Source organism: Priapulus caudatus, unplaced genomic scaffold (genome assembly GCF_000485595.1).
Source record: "Priapulus caudatus unplaced genomic scaffold, Priapulus_caudatus-5.0.1 Scaffold244, whole genome shotgun sequence".
In the NCBI taxonomy this organism is placed as follows: domain Eukaryota; kingdom Metazoa; phylum Priapulida; class Priapulimorpha; order Priapulimorphida; family Priapulidae; genus Priapulus; species Priapulus caudatus.
The window spans coordinates 182302-209675 of NW_014577305.1; the positions used below are offsets into that span (position 1 = coordinate 182302).

At 42.1% G+C, this 27374-nt stretch overlaps 2 protein-coding genes across 11 annotated transcripts in view; one reads left to right on the forward strand and one right to left on the reverse strand.

Annotated features, from left to right (window-relative positions):
• Positions 1-5413, forward strand: part of LOC106807943 (nucleoside diphosphate kinase 7-like) — a 5806-nt gene extending 393 nt beyond the window's left edge. Inside the window, exons 1-10 of one of the 2 annotated variants that reach the window (XM_014810466.1) lie at positions 112-212; positions 1466-1576; positions 1787-1953; positions 2115-2276; positions 2531-2738; positions 3170-3266; positions 3599-3663; positions 4180-4353; positions 4789-4896; positions 5077-5413. In XM_014810466.1, coding sequence (XP_014665952.1) covers positions 183-212; positions 1466-1576; positions 1787-1953; positions 2115-2276; positions 2531-2738; positions 3170-3266; positions 3599-3663; positions 4180-4353; positions 4789-4896; positions 5077-5115 — 1161 coding nt within the window. In that variant the 5' untranslated portion in view covers positions 112-182 and the 3' untranslated portion in view covers positions 5116-5413. Of the gene's footprint in view, positions 1-111; positions 213-1465; positions 1577-1786; positions 1954-2114; positions 2277-2530; positions 2739-3169; positions 3267-3598; positions 3664-4179; positions 4354-4788; positions 4897-5076 lie in introns of those variants that run through there. The other variant, XM_014810467.1, reaches the window with a different exon arrangement.
• LOC106807941 (serine/threonine-protein kinase 25-like) overlaps positions 5311-27374 on the reverse strand; it is a 36550-nt gene continuing 14486 nt past the window's right edge. For 7 of the 9 annotated variants that reach the window (XM_014810465.1, XM_014810461.1, XM_014810458.1 and 4 more), the window contains exons 3-12: positions 14520-14618; positions 12214-12342; positions 11548-11713; positions 10888-11045; positions 9928-10113; positions 9524-9672; positions 8951-9167; positions 8288-8434; positions 7799-7995; positions 5311-7389 (exon numbers count right to left, since the gene is read on the reverse strand). In XM_014810465.1, the coding sequence (XP_014665951.1) occupies positions 7377-7389; positions 7799-7995; positions 8288-8434; positions 8951-9167; positions 9524-9672; positions 9928-10113; positions 10888-11045; positions 11548-11713; positions 12214-12342; positions 14520-14618 (1461 nt within the window). In that variant the 3' untranslated portion in view covers positions 5311-7376. Of the gene's footprint in view, positions 7390-7798; positions 7996-8287; positions 8435-8950; positions 9168-9523; positions 9673-9927; positions 10114-10887; positions 11046-11547; positions 11714-12213; positions 12343-14519; positions 14619-20735; positions 21447-27374 lie in introns of those variants that run through there. The other 2 variants (XM_014810464.1, XM_014810463.1) reach the window with 2 other exon arrangements.

Genomic DNA, 27374 nt, shown 5'->3' on the forward strand with positions numbered 1-27374 from the left:
ATGTTTCTCATCCTGTTTTCGCTTGTTCGCTGCCATCTTGCCTATGATGAATCTCGAGAAATCACGCGGGTTTGGTAAATACTGTACCCATTGACTGTACCACATATCAAACGACACATGACCATCTAACAGTAACAAATGCGTCCCACGCAACGGCATACTAGGAATTTAGGAAAGTGTAGATGCACTACTGCCACTACTCACTAGTAATGGTGGGTAATTACTCCACATTTACAGTATTTGACTTGATACTAATTCATTGACACCCTGATACTTTTATCAGTGCCATCACCTAGATAATACTAGGCCTAATGGTAGTCGTAGTGTGTCACTGTGTGTGCTAGTCATGCTTTTTGTGTATAATTATATCCTTGGGCTTGGTAGTTATCCAATTTTATGAATTCAGAATTTTATTGTAAAAGTATGCTATGTAGGGGCCTATTATTGTATAATATGATGGATAATTGCCTAAATAAAAAAAAATAAAAAAAGTAGAACGAGGCGCTGCCACTACTATTTTATTCACGTTACTCTCTGTCTGTCTCTGAGACAGAGTGAGAGCCCGATCAGGCTGCAAGCACAGGCACTGACTTGGAACGTTTCAATAAAAAAAGAGGTAAATAAACACGAAATGTATTTACTACCAAAGTCTTAATGTTTCTCTACTCTATTTCGCCTATAATAACCTGTAAAGGCCGGTCAAATGCTCAGCTGCAACACACAAGTACACCGTACGCTAGCTGCTGCACACCCACACATAAATATATACTATATATAGTTGGTCAAATGCTCATCTGCAACACACAACTCACAAGTACACCGCACGCTAGCTGCTGCACACGGACACATAAATATATACTATATAGTCATATAATATATAAACTATATTTTTATGTGTCAGTGTGCAGCAGCTAGCATGCGGTGTACTTGTGTGTTGCAGATGAGCATTTGACTGGCATTTACAGGTGATTATAGGCAAAAAAACTTAGCGAAACATTAAGACTTTGGTAGTAAATACATTTCGTGTTTATTTACCATTTATTTTATTTTATTGAGACGTATCAAGTGCCTGTGGCTGCAAGAGTAACGCCAATACTCGAAATATCACTATTTATTCGAGCTGGAGATTATTTTGTCCTACTACTACTAGTAGTACTATACTACTGCCTCCAAAGCGTAACATTTCAATATTTTGGGAATCGAATCGAAGGAATCGAATCGAGAGGCTAATATCGAGATACGGATCCAATTGAAAGGTATGTGTATCGTTACAGCCCTAGAGACCACCCTCATTAACACGTTCAATGCTGCCGGTGTTAACAATGCACCTACCGCCCTGATGCACCCTAGATGCAGGTAGCAAAGCGTACATGTACTAAGCGTGCATGTACATTATTATTGTAGTTCATGTCCATTCTTTTCTGTCTATAATTCTTTGACAGGTTTTCTTTATTTTATATTTCAGTCTGCTCCTGATGACACATATGCTTTTTTGGCCGAGTGGTATGACTCGAATGCATCACTCATACGAAAGTACCAGTTCATCTTTTACTGTGAGGATGGTACAGTGGAAATGGTAAATTGTAAACGTCAATTATATTTTGTCTTTAAATCTATGTTGTTTAATTTCTAATTTAACAGTGATGTATGAACACATTTGAAGCTACTTTAACAGCAACTCATTCACAGAAAATAAGCAATTACTTGTTAGATTCATCGGTTCAAGTTCAAAATACTTTGTCAGTGTGACACAAGCGTAGACCTTATAATACTTTTTATTTTCCAGTATGATATCAAGAATAGAAGAACCTTTCTTAAACGCACAGGGATTGATAATGTTAGACCTGAGCATTTATACATTGGAAGTACCATCAATGTGTTATCAAGGCAGTTAACACTAACTGGATATGCTGACCAGCACACTGCTAATAAATTATCAGGCAGACAGGAAAAGTATACAAATAAAAATGCCTTTTTATTACTTTAAAACACATGTATATTTACATAATTTCTAAGTTACATAAACAAAAATGTATCTAGTTTGTTTACGATCTCATTTTTTTGTAGTAATAATAAGCACCAGTAGTATGTAAGATTTTGCTTGACAATTTCAGAACGTTGGCCATCATAAAGCCAGATGGCATGATTAGAATTGGCGAAATCATCACTACTATTGAGAAAAACGGATTCAAGATCTGTGCAGCACGGATGGTTCGACTGAAAAAGAATGGCGCTGAGAAGTTATACGAGAAACATTCAAGAACACCATTCTTTGAGTATAAATAATATAGCTTTAATACAAACACTGTAATTAATTACTTCTGTAAATATTCCCATGCATTACCTGGTAGCTTCATCAGAACAATGTTTACCTAACATGTGCACTGTGTTACCTGTGCTTATAATGCATGCCATTCCTGGCTCCCCCTGGATGTGGCAAAGTCTAGGCTAAGACTAGCTGAGCTAATAAAGTCATTCTGTATCCTCTAATGAAAAACTATAGCCACTTCTTCCGCTTAATATTTCATAGCGACCTGGTACAGTTTATGTGCAGTGCACAGATACTGATACTAGAGTTGATGGCAGAAAATGGGGTGCAAAAGTGGCAGGAGTTGTTAGGGCCTTCAGACCCAGCTGAAGCCAAGGTGCATGCATCAGGTAGCATTCGTGCTCAGTTTGGCGGCTGCAAGCTTCGAAATGCTTGCCATGGCCCCGACTCCGTCACATCTGCTAGAGAGGTACGACCATGCATTTTCTGCATATTATTTTTAATAACTTTTGTTATTTTTTGTATTTTTCAAAGAATTCTTAATTTGTATTTATGTCCAACATTATTTTTATCACTTGAATCTAGTACTTTGTTCACATATATAGCCAGGTCCTATCAAAAGCCAAATAATTCCTCAAGCCACGCAAATACATCTTTGGTGTAACATTGCAAATGTCTAGTCTTACAGTCGGGTTACTGCCTGAAATTTTGCATACATGTGTCATGAGGATGTGAGAGAGACACTGTAACATCTCTGTGAATTGGCTGTTATTTTGTCATATATCACCTAGCCTAGGTGCCAGTTGCCATTCAGTTCAACATAATCCATTTCCAAAACTATTTAGTTTGGTGCAGAAATTCTTGTCTTTTTCTAATAACTGTCTTGTTCTTATAACGAAGGAATTGGACCTCTTCGATTCTGGACACGTGACAGAGAGCACTGTGAAGTGTGAGAATTGCACCTGCTGTGTTATCAAACCTCATGCTGTACTGGCAGGTACAAATTACTTCTATTACTCATAAACACCTCTCACTTTTGTAGCAGCTGTTGTGTCCCAACTCAAACCAGGGTTGCAGGGTCCTCATTAGGCTGCAAAAGAAAGCCCTGCTAGGGGCAAATTTTGGGGGACAGAAAAAAAACATTGGAAACTACTGGTCTGTAAGCATGGTAGCTGTCGTGCCACAAATATGTGCATACAAACACTGTAGTTCCAGATCCAGTGTCCTGGTAATTGGGGTGATGAGATAAACAAACAAATGTAAAATATTGTTATGTAAAATGAATTATTTTTCTTGTTGTTTAACAGGATAAAATCTTTTCAATTATAGGGCTTATTGGAAACATCATCTCTGATATATCAAGTGCTGGCTTTACCATCTCTGCATTCCAATTGGCAAGTTTTTTCATCTCCTTCCTTACGCTGGCATCTGTAGCAGTTTACTTTTTTTCTTTAAGTGCCAATCTGGTTAATGTGGAAGAGTGAGGCTCTTAGGCTGAACACTCTGAACCTTCTCTGAAACTTCAACTGGATATTGTAGCCTGTGTGGTTAGCACCCATGGCAGGTGTTTTTTGTGAAAATTCCTTCTAACGTTTAGATTTTTAAAAACTATTGGAGAGTGTTTTTTTCCAAAACTTTTTTACAGCATGAGCCCTAGTTGTGATGCCAGTCTTCCCTAACATACAACTGCCTGCTGATTAGCTAATGCATCTTGCATATTGTGCTACAAATCCCTGCATCCACACTCAAAATAGAGGCAGTAATATGCATTATGAAAGCAATTACGATGCACCCTTTTACACCACTTAATAATCTGTCAAATAAGGTACACAATACTATGTAGACAGTTTCTATTTTCGTGTACTTATTCTTCTGAGAGCTCAAGGTTTTTTATTTATTACGGATAACAGTTCAGCCTGGAGAGAGCAAGTGCAGAAGAGTTTCTGGAAATATACAAGGGCGTGATGGTAGAGTACAACCAAATGGTGATGGAACTAACTGCAGGACCTTGCATAGCCATAGAGATCACTGGCAGTCCAAGTGTGGCACAAGACTTCAGAGAACTTGTTGGGCCTTCAGACCCTGTAAGTTATCATGAGTGTGGCAGATTCGTTTGCATCCTAGGCAGCAGTCGGCGCGGGCAAACACAGTGTCACTACCGTCAGCTATAATTATAATAATAAAAACAACAGGTGTTTTGATCCTAAAGAAAACAGTTGTGTGTTGAACGTTCAACAATCATACGCGGCAGCATGCTGGCATAACCTAGACTGTTCCATGCACGTCCCACACAGCACCAGCATCGTAACGATGAGAGCCATGCTCGATCGTATTTTGTCTGTCTCACCAGCTGTCTGTAGCAACAGCGTGGTAGACAGCATCTTCACCAGCACCATGTTACAATGACGTCTTTTAACAGAGGTTTTGCTTAGCGGACACGCCTCAGCACAATCACTCGTCATTTAAACCTGATAGTACGATAGAATAGCACCCATATGAACGTGCATACATTCTTTCAGGAGATAGGACGACAGTTACGACCACACACATTGCGTGCCAAATACGGAAAGGATAAGATTAAGAATGCAATTCACTGCACTGATCTTCCCGAAGATGGAATCCTAGAGGTATAGTACACGCGTGTACAATCACTGTAGAATATGAGAATAGCTACCTCATTTTGCCATTTGCTGGTTTCTATTAGACAATCTCAAGTCAGGTTCAAGGATGCGTGTGGTACCGGCTGCTATACTTGATTGAAGCCAACATTTAAATAGGATAAAAACTGTAATTTTGTCTTTTTTCAGGTTGAGTATTTCTTTAAAATACTGGGTCTCGACCATTGAGATCTCTAACTATGGTTACTGGATATATTTTATCATCAATTTTTGTGTGATGTAAATACTTTTCAATGCAGTCAATGCTCTTATTAGTCTCTACACAGAGTTACACATGGTTAACAGAGATTAAAGTATGAAAACTACTTTTCAACTGTCTATTACAGCTTTGACTCATGAACTGCCAAACCTGGAACAAAAATGTGTGATTGATAATAATTATTTATTTCGCATCATTTCTCAGAAAGCATGTACAACAATTTAATGTTATATTCTGTATAATAAACATGTATGTTAACTACTAAAACATGGGGCAGATTGTTTTAACCCTTTAACATCTCTCACTGTTTCAAACGAATAAGCTGAGACAGTTTGCAGAGGTATAACTGGGGAAGGGAAGCGCAGCACAGAAACCGATTGAAGCAGTGTGTTGCATTGTGTTCTCATACACACCAATCTGGCAAAATTGATCGCATCCTGTTGCACAAGATGCACTTATACACCTGCAGCTTTGCAATAGAATGTGTACCGCTATGGGTCTAGTATTTGAATGAAGTAGAGAAAAGTGAAATGTGTTGATGAATCCCGAAAACCACTGACGATGGACATTCGTTCAACGTTATATGATTGATTGCGAACAAAGAAAACGAATGGCCACATGTACAGCAGAAGACGTGACTCACAGAACTGCCTTTATCAGTTTGCTCAACACATGCATGCAGTGGGTTGGAGACTGGCTACAATCTGTGACCACGTTATGCAATCTCATAATAAAACCTAGGGTGCTCCAATAAGAAGTGCTTACACTTAGTAACAGGTGGCAGGCAGTATGCATTGCGTCTGCAATCCCCATCTCAATCCAAATTGACAAAATTGCGAGCATCCAACTAAATGACCCAATTCCATGCAGCTCAATTTTTAGGCATTATTTACAGATCACTGACTTGTGCTGCATGTAATAGGGTTTTTCTGGTTGGTGTCAGCAAGCGGGTGCACTAGTAACACGTGAACCCTATAGTGACAATGAGTGACAGATACCTCACACTGCTATAAATCTGTTACTTGATGTTCCTGTTAACATGTTCTATAACTTCTATTCACATCATATCCGTATGGTTCCGCACGTCATTAGCTGGTTTTCCCCCAAAAGTATCAGTACAGAGACTATAACATGTGTCATGAATTTTCAAGCATCGCTAAGCGGCGATACTGAAATACGCAGGATGTACCCTGTTTTAATGACACGTAAAGCAACAAGAAATCCGGTTCGTGTTCGATAAGCTACGGCTGACAGCAAGCCGTCATCTATTCCCGATAGCAGGCAAAATCAAATGGCATATTTATCACTTCACAAATGCATAAAACATATCAATCATGACTATTTACAACTCGAAATAGAGGCAACATTACAAAAATATCCTCATCTAACCTCCAGCGTTATTTGGTGAGGGCTACGGCAGCATGTAACATACACTGATACATAGGCTACAGCATAAGCACGTACACAGTCCAAAACAGCACTTGACCAAAGCGCGTAAGCTTCACATGTTCCCTAAGTACATGGAAACGAGATGCACGTAAATGTGTATGGCATGTCAAACCCTACATAAAACGCTACTATACGTGCCGGTGCCCATACAAAAAGGAAACTATTAGACCATGCCTTGTAAGTTGTGTGTCTGTGTGTGTGTCTGTCTGTATCTGTGTTTGTGTGTGCGTGCGTGCGTGCGTGTCTGTGTGTGTGGACGCGCGCGTGCGTTTGTGTGTACAAGTGCACGTGTGCGTGTGTGAATTTGGCAACATCAATCAACTTGTTGCACAGTAGTCTGCCCGGCTCTTCACACTCGGTTATACACAACACAGCTACACTACCCTTCGTGCTGACCATTTCATCTCCTTTTCATTCTCACTACAGACCATGTTGCAGTGAAAAATGACAACGTACATATATATACACACACATATATATATATATATATATGCAGTCAATTCTGGTTTGTGCTGTGGTGTGATTAATTACTAAATACCCTTTGATTATACATGTAGACGAGCTCTGCATATTACCACGGAGCAAAAAGCAAACTCAGCTGTGCCTCATACTATAGCCCCTTGTCGGCAATTCACTAAAGTGCACTCCTAGAGTTTCTTGGCACTTTCATTTGTATTCATCTTCATTCCTCTTCTAAACTTGCTCTGTTTCTTTTCGATGCGGAACGTTCTGGATGATGCTGGATAACGTGTGAAAGTGGCATGCACATGATCATTCTCTTCTATAAGCTTAACCTAGAAAACAATAAAGATCCAAATTATTTGGCACAATCAATAAAGCTTTTATGCCCAGCATTTACCATATGAAGCTTATACAGTTTGACCATGAAATAACACCAATAATTATTATAAACGTAGGTAAACTATGAAAATTTGTAAACTTCAAATTTTTCAATGTAGATATAAACGTAAATAAGCATAAAAATTTTACGATTTTTTCAAGAATGTGAAATTAATTCTACAAAATGACTAAATTACGAAAATTAAATGGCTTTTTCTCGAGTACGTGGTCCACCACATGATTCACTAAATAATTTTGATATCGTTCATTTACACAAATCGCGTTACTACCGAATAATACACAACAAAGGCCCCAACTGGCCAATATTAGCAACCAATGGCGGCCACCGCTGCTTCTACATACCCCCGTAATTTGTCGGTTGCATGCTTCAGCCTCAGTTCGCTAAGGCCAGGTGACAGCTTCCTCACGATTTCCGTCAACAACTCCTCGCTGATTCCGGGACAAGTCCTCTCAGCGATATCGAATGCGTTTCTGAGCTCCTCGAATGCATCAGAGGCCGCGTGCGGGGTTCGACTACCGGTCGTGTACTTGTTTCGTAACTGCGAGTCAAACGATATAGTGCGCCACGATTAGCATGTGCAGGTGGAGAAACTACAGAATCGCCATTAAACTGAAGTAAGCTCTCTCTCTCTCTAAATATATATATATATATATAGAGAGAGAGAGAGAGAGAGAGATACACGTTTTGCACATACTTATATCACCGGTATGTGCCACACATTAGGCAATGTGGAAAGTCCAAGAGAAATATACCTGTGTTGATTATTGTTATGTAGTTATGTTTAAGTCACATTCGCATGTAAAAGGGTCTGTACTATGGCGTATTATTACCTCGGTTATAATAGGATAAAGGATCGATGAAAGACAACTGGCAGCAGGCGGATGTGGTCGGCTAGAGTGTGGCTCTATCCTTGGTTGGCGATCAGGTGAAAGCCCCTTCTGCGGCACCGGCGGAGCTTTCCTCGCTGGAGAGTGCTGCTGCAAGCAAAAGCCAACACGCTACAGCCTCCGTATCAATTACTAATTACTAATTAGCCCTGATGTGAGAGCCACGAGTGACGCATTTTCCTTTATTGAGGTCTGGCCGAATTAAAAGGGGCAATCGATGAAAACTCTGCAACTACGTTTCATATTATACAATGAGGCATAACATAGAGGTGAACATGGGAACACTGCAACTGCATTTAATTATGCAATGAGGCATAACATAGAGACGAAAATGAGAACACTGCAACTGCACTAAACATAACAGAGGTGAGAATTATATAAACAGCATAAGAAATAACATGTGATGTGAAAAACAGCATAAGAAATAACAGAGGTGAGAATGATCTTGACTACAGTGACTTAGCATACATCCTCTCTAATACTCCATCTATATTTGGAAAAAATGTGGGTCATAACATAACAACAGATAGCATCAGTGTGGATAGAACATTTACTTGCTTAACTCAACAATTTACAAAACAGAAATTAATTAAACAAAAAACCTACCCCGTTGTATGGATCCCGGATTGGCGAACCATCTTTCATGCCCGCTTCTCCATTTTGTGCACCAGGGTGCACCACCTGCTTATCCCCTTTCCTTGGCAATGGCCGAGGTGGTGGAATGTTATCTTCAAGCGTGTCTATGTTCAACGATTTCGGTGCACCTTTTACTGTTGGGTAGCTCCATGGTTCCTTTTCATCTTCCAGATCGTCCCCGCCATCTCTAAAAGAGAAATGCCAGAAATTCTTTGTGAATGTTCAATCAGCCAGATTCGATGGAAACGACAAAAATTTGACGTAGCTATTTTCTTTATCCTTGTCAATAATGTGTTTATAGAGCTGTAATATTAAAAGGTTTTTATGTCCATCACGTGGCAGAACGTTCAGGACAAACCCGTCTATTAAATAAACAACATTTCTTTTCTACAGACACCATTCAGTCTAAGCAAGCGATTGACTCGGCATCTACTCTGCTTTCCAAATTCGTTAGGAATAAAAATACAGCTCAAAAAAATAAACCGCACAACATAGACGCACGCACGCACGCACTCACGCACGCACACACACAAAAACACGTACTCTTCATCGCTAGAACTATTGCTATCGTCGCCGTTGGATCCACCCTGCAGCTTCCACTGCTTGTAGCGTTCTATCAACTCAACCAGATATGACGTCTTCTTCGACCGCTTGATAAAGGGATGCCTTAGCAGATCCTTTGCCGTCGGCCTCTGTGAAACAGCAAAAGAATAGTTAAAGAGGTCGATACAGTTAGTGAAGTCCCCACGTAGCAGCATCATATGCAATACAGGCAGAACGTGGCTTTGTACTGCGCCGCAAATTTATTTTATTGCTGATCCAGTAGATATTATGCGTTTCCAAATGTTGTTGCACCACAAAACATTTGAAATGTTTCATGTTTTTATGTTTGTTCAAAGTATCTTTAGAATTTTAACTGACTAATATAACGACAATGCCTGGCGTACATTTTCTGGTTCCTTATTCAGACACGAATCAACAAAATCTTTGAAGTGTCTGCTGTAGTTGCCAGTCAGCTGTGGAGGGTTGTTCTTTGGGATGAGGAAAAGTACACGCATTGGATGCAAGTCTGAATACGGTGGTTCTCCCTTTGCTAGTTCTATTGCAGTTATGCCTAAACTCCATACATCAGCCTGCAAAGTAGAATGAATGAAATGCAATGGAAGATTTAGCACGTATCAGTGTGACACCAAATCCCTCCTTGTTCTTATTAATGCCATTACTCTTATACCATCATATGATTAACCAATATAACAGACATTTAAAAAATATCTTTCTTTTTAAATTTATTTAACATTTCATCACTTTCATCATCACTAGAATAAGTATTTCACCTATATATCAGTATGATGCATATCTATGATGGCTTAACAAGCCAAGTTATACAACAGTTGACAATAGAAGCTCGAAGTTACCAACAAACTCAAACATACATATTTTACAATTTACTGATTCACGTCGCGATTCAATGAGCCTAACTCACATCCCATTGCCCACACTACCGATAATCGATCTACAACATTATTCTAGCACAAGTATAAATACTGATCAGCTCCAGTCGCACATACAGCCATCTACAGTAGCAGCAGCAGCAGCAGCAGGCACCGCCATTGCCACTGCTACCACCACCGCCACCGCCACCACCACCAGCAGCAGCAGCAGCAGCAGCAGCAACATACAGCCGTCAGCAGCAACAGCATACAGCACACAGCCGTCAGCAGCAGCAGCAGCAGCAGCATACAGCCGTCAGCAGCAGCAGCAGCAGCAACAGCACACAGCCGTCAGCAGCATACAGCATTCAGCAGCAGCAGCAGCAGCATACAGCCGCCTTCAGCAGCAGCAGCATACAGCCGTCAGCAGCAGCAGCAGCAGCAGCAGCATACAGCCGTCAGCAGCAGCATACATACCTTGAAGTCGTAGGCCGACTGTTTGATCACTTCGGGCGCCATCCAGAACGGCGTGCCGACGAACGTCGTGCGCTTGCTAGCCGAGCTCGTCAGCTGACCCGCGACTCCAAAGTCAGCCAGCTTCACCTCGCCCTGCTCCGACAGCAGCACGTTAGCAGCTGCAACAACCAACAGCACGATTAGGGACCCTCTCAACGCGAGGTTGCAGTCGACGGTGCGCGGGCGCGAGATCGGACAATTTTCACACTTTTTTGGCAGCGGAAAACGCGGGTAAGCCTCACAGCTGAATACTTTTCGACAAAAGCAGCTGCACTTGTTATATATTACGGTAAGAGTTGGTATTTCCCGTGGGAAAAGAAGCGTAGGTTTCATCATACCAAGCCTATGCATGATTTCACATATGTACAAAATTTAACATGAAATGTTTGGGCTTCTAAAAGAGGAATGACAAGGAAACCAAACACATTATTGGTTTTTGAGCAAGAATGATAGGCTAGGAGCTCACAATCTGTAAGAAATCTCAAAGTAACATGCTGTTCAGGTTAAAAATGGCAAAGGATTCATGCACTAATACCCACCAGCCAATAACACACACATACGGAAAAAACTTTGCAACATTTGCAGACACTTTTACAGTGCCAACAACACACAGTCAGTCACCTTTGATATCTCTGTGAAGCTTCCCTTCCATGTGTAAATAATCAAGGCCTTTGAGAATTTCTCGTAAAATGATCTGTATGTACGTCTCGTCGATTTGTCCAGCCTTCAAGAGATCAAGTGCTGAACCTCCTCCAAGATACTCCATGATGATCCATAACTTAGTTCCCTGCCAAGAATCGGCCAAGCATTTCACATTCATTCTCGCAAATTCGCTGTTTCGAATCATTTAGCACATTTTTTCCTTCATCTGTATCTCGTCAGTGCTTGAAAACTCGACAGAAACGCTGACGTCGCATCCTTTACAGAAATACCAATTCGCTTCAGTAATACCATAACTATAACACTACTCCCACTACACCAACGTTTGCTGAATGAAAGCAACAACTGAAACGCTCATACCACGTTCTGCTTCATGGGGCATAACAAATGTACCTTAGCATCAATGAGTCTAGTGTATGTGACATTATATGTGTTACGAGTGCAAGTATACCGAATAATACGCTGGTATACGATTAAGCTCGAGTGTTTCAAAAAAGAGATAAATTTGTATATATTCAATTTCATATCAGGTTTATTGAATTAAAAACTCTGTGCAGTTACACATCGCAGTCGATAAAGTAACCGACATCATTCTAGAAGATGGCTGTTTCCAAGCTGATAGCTTACCTTGAGGTATGAGCCGAAGTATTTTGTAACGTATTGACTATCACACTGAGACAGCACCATGATCTCCTGCTGAATGTCTTCAATCTCATCTTCAGCCTCCTCAAGGTCTATAATCTTTATTGCTACGACCTGCACAACAAACACAGCAAACATGCATCATAAATGAGAGTGTCAATGTCAAATAGCAGAGAGAGAGAGAGAGAGAGAGCGAGAGAGAGAGAGAGAGAATTAGAGTGTCAAAGTAAAATGACAGAGAGTGAGGGCTCGCATGGTATGTGCGTGCACACGTTAACTATTCAGCTCATCGTGAAGCTTGCGCAGAATTTTAACGCTTTTAAAAGTGATGATCTTGCGAATTATACAATGCACATAATTGTAGAAAGACAAACGACGAGGGCAATTGTAAAATATCTATATATGGGATGTTGGCAAAATGTATGGTATTTATATAGACTCTATAGTACACGTAGCCATAGAAGTCTACGCAACCAGCAGTGTGAAAGCGTGAACTTGTGACAATAAAACGTGCAGTTATAAAGTAATAACCATTGACCAAGTAATGAGAGTCGTTTTATTGCCCTATTTCAAGTACTATGTATAGGTATTTGGAGGTTTCCAGATATGTTTTTCGAGCATGCCCAGTTCTTATATAAGCTGCGTTCACACGAGGAGAAAATTATAAAATACATACATACATAAAATAATTACATACAGTGTATCATACATAAAATAATGTATCACATATATGTCAGTACGCTTGTGGAAACAAATCTATGCACACCGAATTTTCACATCAATAGAAATTATGCATGCGAAATAGTAAGTAGGCTGCAAAGTTATCTGCATTCATGAATATATCTCATTAGCCTTACCCATGACCACTAGCTGGCTGTGCTACGTTACCTAATGCTAGGGGCACACGAGCGATTTTTATCGCCCAATCGCGGCGATTAAAATCGCCAGCGAATTTAATCGCCCGATCACGAAGGGGCACACGTAGCGAATTTAATCGCCCGATCACGAAGGGGCACACGTAGCGAATTTAATCGCCCGATCACGAAGGGGCACACGTAGCGAATTTGAGAGCGTACGCGTACGCCACTCGACAGAATTTTCCATCGATCATGTGATCGGTACAAAATGGCGAACCGCCGAAAAAAGGTTGTTGCTGTTGTTAGTGCTGTTTACTTGCTTCTAAAAAGAAACAAAATACGGAGAAGGGCTCGTTGGGCGAATCGAAATTCGTGGTCCAGGAGTTGGATAATGCGCCGGAAAGGTAGAGGGGTCTACTCGAATTTAGTAAAAGAACTGGAAACATTCATTGCAAGTCTCAGCGCTATTTCTGTAATAGCGACCTCCTTCGCTACACGATCCCGGTATTCAGGGATCGTAATGTCAAAAAGGCATGGCCTTTCCGACCACAGAAATACCAATTCGCCTTCCTTTTCGCGAGTCCACACTTCTACAGTATTGGAGGCAGCCATTTTAACATCACATGATATCAACAACACGTCCGATTGGTTTAGAAAAATCGATCGGGCGACAAAATACGCCGGTCACGGGCACACGAGCGATAATAATCGCCCGGCGTAAATAATCGCCCGAAAATATCTAACATTTTGGATACGGGCGATTCGATCGGGCGATTAAAATCGGCGTCGACGTGAACGGGCACACGGGCGAATTTTTCGAGCGATTTTAGAATTCGCGGTGATCGGGCGATAAAAATCGCTCGTGTGCCCCTACCTTAACCGGGTAAAAATAAACATCTCAAAAATTCGTTTCGGTTAGATTCGCAAAAATTGCTAAATGATATGTGTACACTTACAAATTATTTGAATAAGCAAAAATAACCTTCTGGAACCTATGAGAGGATCTACGTTATTTTATAGCTGATAATATCGTTCACATGTGGTTTTTACTGGCACGTTTGAGCAAGGAAATTGTTGGGCTTTAGTAACCATAGATATACACAACACATGTGTTGTGTATATCTATGCTGTAACCAAGGTGGTTACAGCTGTGCGCATACATGTATACATGTACAGCATGGCCCACATGCTGCCAACGCAGATTAGTAAGGCTAACAAAATAGATCTCCCCAAAACACTAACAAGCAAGATCTGCTCAGTGCTCAGGTGATGGCGTTTCCTCAATAATGGCTATCTTCTTATCCTAACAAATTAATAATCAATTTGTTAATTTGTTTGAAGAAATTGTATCTGCAGGAAAAATAATCTATAGCGAAAGTGATGACAAAAGCTTGTTAGCGTCATTCCCCATCTCACAAACACACGTAGCCTTACCTCCTGTGTTCGTTTATCAACTCCCTTGTAAACCTCGCCAAAGGAGCCCTTGCCAATCCTCTCCTGCTTAGTGAACAGCTCTTCTGGATCCACCTTTGTCTAAAAAATGCATTAATTCAAAAAAATAAACAAATCTTCAATAAATATATATATATATATGGAAAATATTTATTTGGAGTACTAAAACAATGCTCGTTGAAAAACTTACGACCTTTTGCAAGGTGCCACATACGCCATTACATGATTTAAACGCACTGTATAGGCCTACGGGAAATAACTAGCATGAGTGGTAGTCAGCACATGCTACCTGTATATATATATACCAGTTGGTTGCGTAGAATTCATGATCAATATGGACATACAATACATTTTACATAATGGCAAGAATGAAGTGTAATGTCAACGGCACTTAATCGATGACAGAAGCCCACCGAAAACTCTTCATTGCTATATTACACTCACTGTACCACGAACCCCCACAGTATGCTCACTGAACATATAAACGGCCTCTGAGACTAAGTTTTGTTAAACGGGCTTAACGTATTCTTTCAACGTTGAAGTAGCCACCACGAGCGAGAACCTTGCTGGTAAGACTCGGTACGTGTGAGTTTTTGAAATAGGTCAATCTTTACACGGTTTATTGTGTTATATTTTTTTTACATGTACGCGCTTTACACAATTCGTAACGATACAGTTTTGGTGTGTTCACCAATATTAAATTGCTATAAAACTTTTTCGGTTTGAAGACATCTACTGTAGGACGATGACTATAGATAAGATGCCCAATTAGCGCCAAACATGCGATCACCGCTGTGCAACTGGAAATAGGACAGGCCAGCGAGAGTTTAAAGGCTCACAATGCGCATCCAAACGCTAATTTCTCCAGTACTAGACTAGCAAATACTTCGTGGCATGCATAATCACACTACCTTATGACAAAATAAACTCTAGTTCCTCCCATTTCACTGCGCGTTTGCTTAAAACCCACAAGAAAGAGGTAAGAAAACTGGCATTCTGGCGCAAACGCCGACTGTTTGCCAAACAATATAGCCTCGAAGTGGTGACGTGACGTCACATGTTTTTATCTTTGCTGCGCCCGTACCGCTGTACCGCAGCACCGCTGCACGGTTGCTTGGGGATTGGGGAAACTGTCAACAACATCGGAGAATTTCAACAACATTGGAGGTATTTTCAAAATAACTTTTATAAGACAACGTGCAGTGAAATGGGAGGAACTAGAGTTTATTTTGTCATAAGGTAGTGTGATTATGCATGCCACGAAGTATTTGCTAGTCTAGTACTGGAGAAATTAGCGTTTGGATGCGCATTGTGAGCCTTTAACTGCCATACCCGTGGGAATGCGAAAAGGGAAACTATAGCTGCATGCCACTAAATTATACGTTCACGTGTCGACTGTAGACATGGTACTGTGGACACTGTAGACACCAATGGACGTCGATCACGGTAAACTAGGCTGATCTGAGGCTAACAGCTTCCTTAAAAGTTCCTTACTGGTACGCGAATTTTTGTGAATGAACATGCATTCCTGATTCACCTTCCAAATCGAAATCTTGATAATATGTGAAAGTGAATGATAGGATTTAACTTCGCTCAACTAATACCAATAGAGCATACACGTGCTGACTATCGGTGTAAAACAACACATTCTTGACAAATTGATATGCACGCGATCCTTCCCAACTACTACATTCTGCAAACACACTTGTCACACTATACAAACCCACTTGTTTACTCTTATCCACCATGATCATTAAAATTCGTAATTTATTTATTATACATACGAGGCTGAAACTTTCACACCGCACGATTACTACTTGCAAACAACTACTAGACAAAATACTACGGCCGAATTTTTGTAAATAATACTGCCTCTCGTCGTTTTAAGCTACCACGTGACATTATAGGAGTTGGTGCGGGTTTTTGCGTTCACTCGCAAATATGATCATTAGAATGAATGCCAAAGCTTTGTATAAACAAACATCAACAAGACGCATGTGGTTAGGAACTGCCGCATGTGTGTGCTATATACGCCCTCGGCGCTAATGTCTCACTCGCACACTGCACGCGCTTCCTATATAATATCACGAACATTCATCACCGCACAAACTATAATATTACAACCTACTAAGATTCTGTTGGTTAGCAGATAAACCGACTCCGTAAATTATTGACAAGCGAAGGTTAGCTTCAAAGGACAATGAAGAGCCGCGTGGACTCAGTCGCGTAGACGGACGGTGAATTTTGCAATCAGTCTGGGTTCGCGCATAACAGATAGACCGCAGTTTCATTCTCGCACCATATGCGTGCTCGCAGTACAGTCTACAAATTCTCAAGTCTCAAAATAAAGACAGAAGTTAGAGGCGGGAAGGGCCGGGGTTATTTTATTTTATTTATTTATTATTTCCTTTCACGCCCATTTTGCAAGGTGGTTAATGAATGGACACTGTCATAGGCGGGAGGGGTCTAGGAAGGCGTGAAGCGCCGTAAATCTATTCTAAATACACAATCAAAGCCACAGTTTGAAAGCGATTGGTAGATCTGCCCAGAATATTGGACTACATGAAAATGATTGCTGTCTGCAGCATTCAAACAGAACAATAAACAGAACACGCCCTGGGCAAGCAAATAGCATTGGATTTGGCAATACTGAAAATCGACCTTTTTTTAAAATGGCGCTAAGGTATGAAGATGAACTTTGAATACACACACTCTTCAGTTTAAATAACCAATGCTGATAATGACTATATGTTAAGATAAGAATATTAAACGAATCTGCCGCTGCTGGTGTTGAGTTTGCCAGAGCCGAATCTTCACACCACCGTGACACATACCCGTTTTTCGTACGTCGGGATCTGCTGATAAGGGCAAAAGGCCAAAGTGGCATGTTCGTCTATGTACGCTAGATTTAACACAAATATATCGCGAGCAATGCACAAGCCAACTCACCCGATGCAGACCACAATCGGGACTGCCCGTTTAGTTCGATTTATAGGGCCGGGGGGGGGGGATATTATAGACAGATACATTTTACATGTCTCAGATGATGTTGGGACTTACAAATCGTCTTTGAGGGCGTTCGGAATTTTTAGATTTGACTGTATGAGAAACGGACTGGCCGCCTACTACCTCTAACCACGTAGTTCCAGTGAGGAGCTCGCGGACACTAACACACGGGTGGAGAGAGAAAGGGGAAATGAGAGAGCGAGTGAGAAGAAGGTAGGGAGGGACAGAGAGGGAGAGAGGGGAGGCGGAGAGGTAGAGAGGGAGGGGGAGGAAGGGAGGACGGGAGGGAGGGAGGACGGGAAGGACAGTGTGTTTGTGAGAGAGGGAGAGAGAGGGGAAGAGGCAGGCGTTGAGAGGCAAGGGGGGAGGAAGGGAGAGAGGGAGGAAGAGAGGGAGAGAGTAAGATAGGGGAGAGGAGAGAGAAGGAGAGAGGGGGAGAGAGAGAACGAGAGAGAGGGGGAAAGCTACCCGTCTATACGCACATGAACACATATGTCGTAGGCGCGAGCCACATCAGACTTCTCGACCTACAGACCCACAATGCACAACATAAATAGCAGTGCACCCATCCCAACTACAGCATAGCCGAAAATCTGGGGAGAGCATACATAGTATATATACGGAACATTATAATGACGCCACGTTTACTCTGTACGACCAGTACACAACCCAGTCAGTCATGATGACAGTGCACAACCCAGTCAGTCATGAACACAGTACACGACCCAGTCAGTCATGATCACAGTACACGACCCATTCAGTCATGATGACAGTACACGACTCAGTCAGTCACGATGACAGTACACGACCCAGTCAGTCATAATCACACTACACGACTCAGTCAGTCACGATGACAGTACACGACTCAGTCAGTAACGATGACAGTACACGACTCAGTCAGTCATGATGACAGTACACGACTCAGTCAGTCATGATGACAGTACACGACCCAGTCAGTCACGATGACAGTACACGACCCAGTCAGTCATTATGAGAATATACGATCTAGCCAGTCAACCATAATTATGGTGTACCACCTATTCAGCCATGTCTACATAACACCAACCGCCCAGTTATAGAAGGCATACAACAGTAAGCCTCCGCAAATTGTTCAGCGTTGCACTATTTCGTCTCTAGAACAGGCCTTTTTTTCCGCCGAAATTCGGCACTAGAGTGCAATAATTCGCATTATGCACGCAAGTTAGATGCCTCGTGGACGTCTAGAAAGCATTAGTTCTAAGTAAAATTGGTCTTGTCGTGTTGTTGTCATTCCGTCAGGTGGCGTAGCCACAGCGACCGGTTGGTCATTTTTACCTCCGCGCAAACGGAGGTCATGCAATCGCTCTCGTGTGTGTGTAGCCACCGCGCGATCGATAGCGCGTCGAGTCAGTGAGTGGCGAGTCAGCAGCAGCCACCAGTGAGCGGCGAATCGATAGCACGTCGAGTCAGCGAGTGGCGAGTCAGCAGCAGCCACCAGTGAGCGGCGAGTCAGCAGCAGGCGAGTCAGTCAGCAGCCGCCACCAGCGAGCACATACATGTTACATGCTCGCGGAGGTATGCACTCTCCGTGAGTGCCCTCTGTCTAGTTGTGTTTGAAATGTGTTCAGAGAACTTTGCAGAAATTCGCATCATAGAGCTGGCAAGTTTCGAGCGGAGCATAGAGCATGAATCTGTAGTTATTTAACATGAATAAAGTGTATGTTGTGTAAGCGCAGTAACAGTGTGAGTATTTTTAATTAATTTCTGTTCGATGCTTATTCAGGCCTGCTGCCTATGGCCGCCCTCTACTGTTGTTCACCACCTATAATCATGCCACACCACACAGCCATTCGCTACGCCACGCAGGCAGTCACTTTCTTACTGCACCACCCAGCTATATCCTCATCACCAGTCAAGGGGCTCAAGCCACATTGCCAAGATGTAATTAATTACAGGGTACCATGTAACTAGCTACTAGTAGCTTAGCAAACTAATAAACTGTTTAAAATAATCTATAGACGTGTACGTCCCTCCAGCGCAATTAACATCATGTGTCAATAAATTACACGGCAATAGATCTTTCTTGAAAATTAGTTACAAACATCTGTGACGTTTAGTTGTGACGCTGCACTATCTGAATGGTAATTTTATCTGTTAGCATTCATTCAACCAGCCAGCCTATTTTGAAAAAAATTGTAATTATTGGTGGCTGCAGTAAAAAAAAGATCAAGCTCTGAGCTGGTGCCACTGCAGTCTGTCACGGTTCACTAAATGGCTGGCTCCCTACAAATTGTCATTACTGCTTCACGTTAGCCATTTTTCTGTTATTAAATGTTATCATACGTTTCATCCCATTGTTACCAAGTCAGACTAACTTATTTGCCCTAAAAACACAATGGACATGCAAATAATAATAATAATAATAATAATAATAATAATAATTTAATAATAATAATAATAACAATATAAAATGATTACATTACTACAATAGCCATTTAACAGCGAATCGAAATGTGTTTTAATGTGTTTAAAATGACATCGCTGACTGAAAGCTTTTACATATCAGAAGCTAAGGTAGTTGGATTGCGTGAGTGGCATACATACACTAGTCACTATTGCGTTAATGTAGATCATAATAAGGGTAGAAACAGTAGTAACGATGGTTTCCGATCAACGACTAAAACCGGAAGCAGGAAACTAAACGTAACTGATATTTATACCTTTATCTTTTTCGTCACTGCATTCAACTCCTGCTACAGCATACGTAATGGTAAACAACTATTAAAATACGAAAGATTGAAGATGGTAAGGGGAAACTGATAGCTTATTGGGTCGATTAGTTGGAGCGAAGGCAGCCATAGTCCACTTCTCGCCCCGAACCGACACAACACAACACAAAAACACAACATCACGCCACATCACACGACACCACACCACACCTCACTACACCACATCACGCCACACCACACCACCTCACACCACGCGACACGACACCACATGACGACACGACACCACACGACATGATACACCCCCACACCACACCACACCACACTACGCAACACAACACACAACATGACACAACACAAGCAAGCACGTACAGACGAATATATCCACACGCAGGGTCGCAGAAATGCGTATCCACGAAACATCGCGCCTTTGTTCAAAACTCTACAAGAACCTCGTACTTTAATTAACTATTTCATGCCTAAATACCTTCTCATTCTGCTGCTTGAGCACAACCCAAAACGCGTGTGGATTTGTGGCCAACTTGGTGGGTACACTGCGGCATCCTCTCACTCTACCAACGTTAACCATGGACGCAGCTTGATCCATCTCACAGCGACTTTCATCGGGATTTGAATCGGCACCAGTTAGTATAATGATACGATCACAACTTGCACGCGTGCAGACGAACTAGCAACATCGGGATTTGAATTGGCAACGGTAGTACAACTATACCCGATCAAGAGCTTTATATGATGACCAGTTGCACACGTGTGACCGAACCAGCTACATCGGCATCTGAGTTGGCACCAGTTAGTGTAACGTTCGATACGATCACAACTTCTACGCGTGCAGACGAACTGATCACAGCAGCATTTGAATCGCCAACAGTAATATAACGATGTGTTCACGACTTGTGCATGTGTAGACGAACCAGCAACGCCGGGGTTTGAATCGGCACCAGTAGTATAACTAAATATATGATCAGCACTTGCACACGCATGTAAGGATAGGCAAACGTAAACGTCTCTACGTCAAAAACACGGACGAACTGCCGTTACACCCAACCACCGATCACCGCCGTGGCAAACACAACACCGCCCTCTATCCACTAACGACTCGATCTAGCTCCGCCGCCGAGAGAATCTATTTCCACGGAACGCGGCCTGTTTATAGCACCACGACCACCATCACCATCACCACCACCACCACCGCCACCTCCCTCCTCGTGAACGAGAGCGCTTTCACAGCTAGACTGCCGAGTCCGTGTACCCTGCGATGAATGTGTACACGCGCGAGGAGCGGGGGTCTCTTTCTACGGGCGCGTACAGCTCGCACCGTGCCAACCACGCCGGTGACGAGCAAACGCGCGAATTGCACAACGACGGAACGTCATAACATCGCCTGCTTCTTTCGCCACGAATGCCGTTCGTCGGTCGCGAGTCGTCTGCGATGTACGGTGCGGAGACCCACGAGGAATGAGAGGCGTGTGACCCGAGCATCCACATACGCTGCTGCTGCTGCTGCTGCTGCTGCTGCATGCGGGCGAGCACAACGGGCGAAACGACGTAACTCAACCCAATCGGGGCGCTAGAAAAAACAACCACTTTTTCGCGGCGGTGCCTAAGCTACGAGATTACTGCGCCTGCGAGGTGCTGGTGGGGGAGAGGTGGGGAGGACACATCTCAAGAATACGCTGAGGGTGCACTCAGGGTTCTGCCCACGGTGGGCGGCGGTGGGCGGGTGTGCCCGCACTCGCGGTTGCCGCCCAGCACAATATATCTCCGCCCGGCACTAATTTTTGATATAAAAAAATAAATATAAAATGTCTGATATATGGGCTTTTTATTGCTCAGAATGCAGGAAATTGAGTTTCAGACTATCAAAAATCAAAAATTTTCAGGGGGGCATGCCCCCAGACCCCCCTAGATTGGCTTCGCGCTTACGGCGCTTGCAACTGGATGCGTCCGACACTAAAAAATCCTGGGCAGAACCCTGTGCACTATAGATTCACTCGACTCCCGAGTTGTAGCAGACTGAATCTATGCGTACGTGTATTTAAATGAGACTATAGCTTGAGATCAGATGTGAAGAGATCATTGATAACGTGATGGTGACAATTCGGTTCTGCACCGCATTTATTGGCAGTGTTTCTGCACCTGCATGATTCTGAGGAGACTACAGACTTACTCCACCCGCTATGGTCCTCGGACAATAGTTATGGTTAGTTCTCTCTTCGTTGCACTTCGCTCCTGTGGCAGTGCAGAGGGCTACATAAGTACAGCTATGATTATAGCCGATGCAAATTATCAACACTTAATAATACATTATTAATTGTATAATTATGTAATTGTATAATTGTGATAATACATAATGATGTATTATTATCTCTTGATATTATATTTATCTACTACTTACTATAATTATAGTAAACTATTCATAACTGCCACTAGGACTGGTTGGGAAGTTCTATTATAAGGTAGCGGGCTAAAGCTAAGGGTAACTAACATGGGCCTACGCTGAGAACAGATATGAACTTTTTGGTACTTGTCTGAGCTTTGAGCTTACTACACGGAAGTGGTGAGGGGTAAGTAGAAACTATACACATGCACTTGAAGACGGGACTACAAGCTGAGCACTAACGGGACGTAACTAAGGTAGTGTGATAATGATAATATAATATGATTGCGCGATTTTTCACTGTACTGGCTACGTGACTGGCAAATTTTGTGATCGTACTACCCATCCCAGTTTCATATAATAAGACAGCAGAGCAATCTCCACTCAAACACATGCACGCACACACACACTCGTATACTCACGTTCAAACACACACACGCGTGCGCGCGCTCACGCACGCGCGCGCGCACGCACGCACGCACGCACGCACGCACGCACGCACACACAAGCAGTCAATGAGAGTATGTTCCTGACATATACAAGACAGAGCCAACTATGCAGCAGCCAAGCTAGAAGACATACTGTAATATACACTCCACGGGGATGCTCGCATACCCTGCGTTGTAGTTCCATGACTGCCACGCTAACCCCTACACGTGTAACAGCTCGCCAACTCAGGGTATAATCAACACTAAAGCAAGCCCCGGCAGATGGCAGTCACCGATAAACCCCGATTATATTCATTCATGCCTTTTTGGAGGCAAGCGCAGTGACAATAGGAATGCACGCACCTGTGAAATGCAAATCACTGTGTCATTACCCCAACAATAATTGTCAAAAATAAAACCGTAGCCACATATTACCTTATACAGATATCAAACACTACTATAGCACATATGTATATATGTGAACGAGAGGCCTGGACCAACACATCAGAGGTATGGTTTAACTGGTTGGGCTCCCGGGAAGTCTACGCTACGTTAACAAAGATAAACTAGTTTTGAGTTCTACTACTCTCGCCAAGTTCTTTTTAAAGATTTCCTGAATTGTGCAGTGCAATAGGTTCATTTAATTTTGTTTTTAACAATGTTTGCAAAATTTTCAGGAATTCATTATTTTTCATTATGACTGTATTGCGCGATAATGAGATAAATTTCCCCGTGAGAAATGGGGAGTTGTGAAACGTACTACAAATCTATCAAAGGACTAATGGTTTCAAACGTTTTTTAAACGATTTTTTTTTACACTAATCTCGTTTTAAGAACGACTCACTGTCTATCTCAGAACTTCAACAACAATGAGACGTGCAAAATGCAAACGGTGACAAATGTGCTGCAATGACGAGCAGAACGATTACGATCTATGACAATTTTTTTTTTAAACCGAGTGCGAAATTTAAGGGGAATTTAGGGGAGTAGTAACTATTCTTTTCACGTGTATAGTAGGCGATTTAGTAGAATTCCGTGCATGGTCTAGTAGTAGCGATATTATAAAGAATGAATGAAGCAGGGGGATTTGCACGTATTATTCATCATAAAGTTTGATCAATATTTTTTATATCAATATATCTTCTTCTTTTTTTATCTGTATACCCTGGTTTGACACGAGTTACGTAGGCCTTGCAAATTTCAGTTCAATAATTCTATAAAAAGACATTCATGTAGCAGCATCAAAAACGTTGGCACTGACTTTCACAGTCTGGTGTCTATCCCCACGAAGTTGTTCTTACTTTTCGACCAACATTTTCATCAGCTTCATGTTGTTATGTTGTATTGTTGTCATATATTGTTGTATAATGTCGTATAATGTCGTATGTTGTTGTATGTGGCGGTATAAATAATGGGTCGATATATGCTCAAATGACGCCCTGCGCCCGCGGCTTCCAACCACAGTACACTGAAGCGTTACCTTTCACAATCTACGATTCCACGCGCAATTACTTAAACGCAGCCACGGAAGACCAAGTACGGCTGAAGTATTACCAAAATTCCCGCACCTATTCAGCCACTACTTAAATGGCAGGAGTCTCTACGCAGGCAAGCTCATTACAGTACGATGTAATATAAAGTTGCAATACGAGAAACGACGTCACAAACACGAAATTCAGAAATAACGTGTACGCGTGATGAAACAAACCATATTTAGCATAGCCGTGGCCTACACTAGCGAGCCTGTTATCGATATAGGTCATCGTCGGGCGCGTAAGTGCGGCCGGCAAATGTAAAACGCATATATGCTGCTGCGCTAGCCCCGCGGCTTATCATCAGACGCGAATAACGAGAGAATGAATCTGCCATTTATTCACCCCTCTTATCAAGGCACACCCATATCTGTTGATAAATATTCGGCTGCCCCCCCCCAACCTCGCCCACCTGCTTCTCAAACAAACATTGGCCAAGCTATGAAATAGCGTCGGGTTGACGCACTACCCGTATATTACCCGTGACTAAACATTCACTACCATTCGCTATCACTCAGAACCGCTTGTAAACACATCAGATGAACTTTGCAATATGCGCGACAGCGTACGCACACGCGGTATCTGACTAACCGCACAATGAGCGCACAGTAGTCAATCAAAGATTCCATACACACACGCGCGCACGTACGCATGCACGCACACACACACGCGCACACACACACACACACACACACACACACACACACACACGCACGCACGCACGCACGCACGCACGCACGCTTGCACGCACGGACGCCAACACCTGCGATGCGTCATGTATCATGCCAGTAGCACGCAAGTGTAAAACTGATCTGTTCCAACGCATACCTGAATTTTGCTTCCTTCATTAGACCGATCTCATTCCATATATTACGAGTTCAACCCCCATATATTACGACGCGCCTGCAGCTCAACTCACGTCTGATTGCGCAATAGACCAGAACAACTGCGTGCAATAACAACCAGCTAATGACTTTATGACTTTGCAGACGAGTGGAATGTTAAAACGTGTATACATGTACACTTGTAATTATCTGATACTAGGGAGTTACTGAAGCGCACGCAGTTCACGGGGGAGGGAATTTGCGACTTACACTGATGCTTAAAAAGTATGTGCTGCAAATTTATACGACGTAACATGACCAAAATTAATCGTAGCATTAATAAATATTAAAACTGAGTTTTACATTATGTTTTAATGAAGGCACTGAGAATGGATTATATACTAGGTCCTTTATATTAATAGTTTAATACAGATCACAATCTTCATATTACATATTGTATAATTGTACGTACGGATATCCGGACACTGGCATTTTTTATTTATTGTTGGCTTTTGAAAACAGTCCTAGTAGTTATCTTTGTAAACTTGTCTAACGTTTCCTGTTCCAAATAAAAGATTCTAGTTCAAGGCTGTTTGTTAGTTTCAGTCTATAGAATTCATACATGACGCTATAATACAATCATCACAACGATACATATATACAAACGAAAAAGAAGTGGCATTATAGCTCGGGGCCTATTTCAATGCCCAATTCGCTAACAATATCAAACAACTGTAAAAGCTAAAGTTTTTCCGGACTGAGAAATTTCGTGCAGTTTCTGACCTTAACTTAGTATATTATCATAAACCAAGCACGTAGCCAGCAATATATACCTGTTTGAAACTCTCTTAACGTGATCAACGAATAAGAAAAAAAAGACATCTAGAAGAATATTAACTGGGGTGAGGATTTGGAAGTACATGCAGCCAAATTGGAACGGAAAATGTCAGCCGATCGCGAGGCGTTACTGAATGAATCAGGGAGCGCAGAATTTATTTTTACTTATAGTGACTAGTCGTCCCATACCGGTTGCTGAAGCGACGAACGCTTTCGTGTGGACGGACTGGACGTTTAAAAACCCATCATTTTAACAACACGCGAGGTGGCAGTCGTCGGGTCATATATGTGAAAGAATACGTTTTCTACGTGACACAGCGCCAATGTAGACCAGGAAACACAAAGTCTCTGGGGGAATTAGTCACTATACCATATGTCAGGAGAGCCCAGGTAACATAGGTACTGATTTCAATTAAATACTGCTGTTATAATGCTAAATGAGGTCTCGTAGAAAACAATAGTTATTTGTTGATGAATGATATTCTTTTGTAATATATAAACTTTAAACAATAAATTATAGCTTTGAATTATTATAGAAAATCACAGAACCCTATATAGCACATGCCTTACATTTTACATAATTTATGCATAGTGCAATCACTTCAAGAAATGCATCCTATGCACTAATCAAGAAATTGCTTGATACCCGTCTAAGAATTATCCTGTACTAGTTTTGGAACAGCAGGAATTTTTCAGTAATCTAGTAACCTATGCATCAAGAGCGCAATCCCCTCCCTTCCTTTCGTTCCTTGCCTCTTCCTTGAATGACTGGGAATTTTACGTAGTTGTCTGATCTGCCTCTCTCACGCCCTATGCGCCACAAAATCACGAGCAATCTGCAGGTCGGAGGCGGGGTCAAAATCAATAAGACAAACAAGTGCCGCGGAGCGACAGCGCTCATCTAACGTCTACTGCGGTGACTCTGTGGTGGAGTGGTGGGATTCTAGTAAACCCTGTTAGTCCCAAATGTGTTCACATACACGCCGAAACAGTGGAATGCACAGGGATGGTATCAGATCAGGAACCTTCTCAAAGGAATGTTCGGATCGTTATAAAAGTTGCCACGAGATGGCGCGTACGTTTAAGTGTCTTCAGATTAAAGATGGA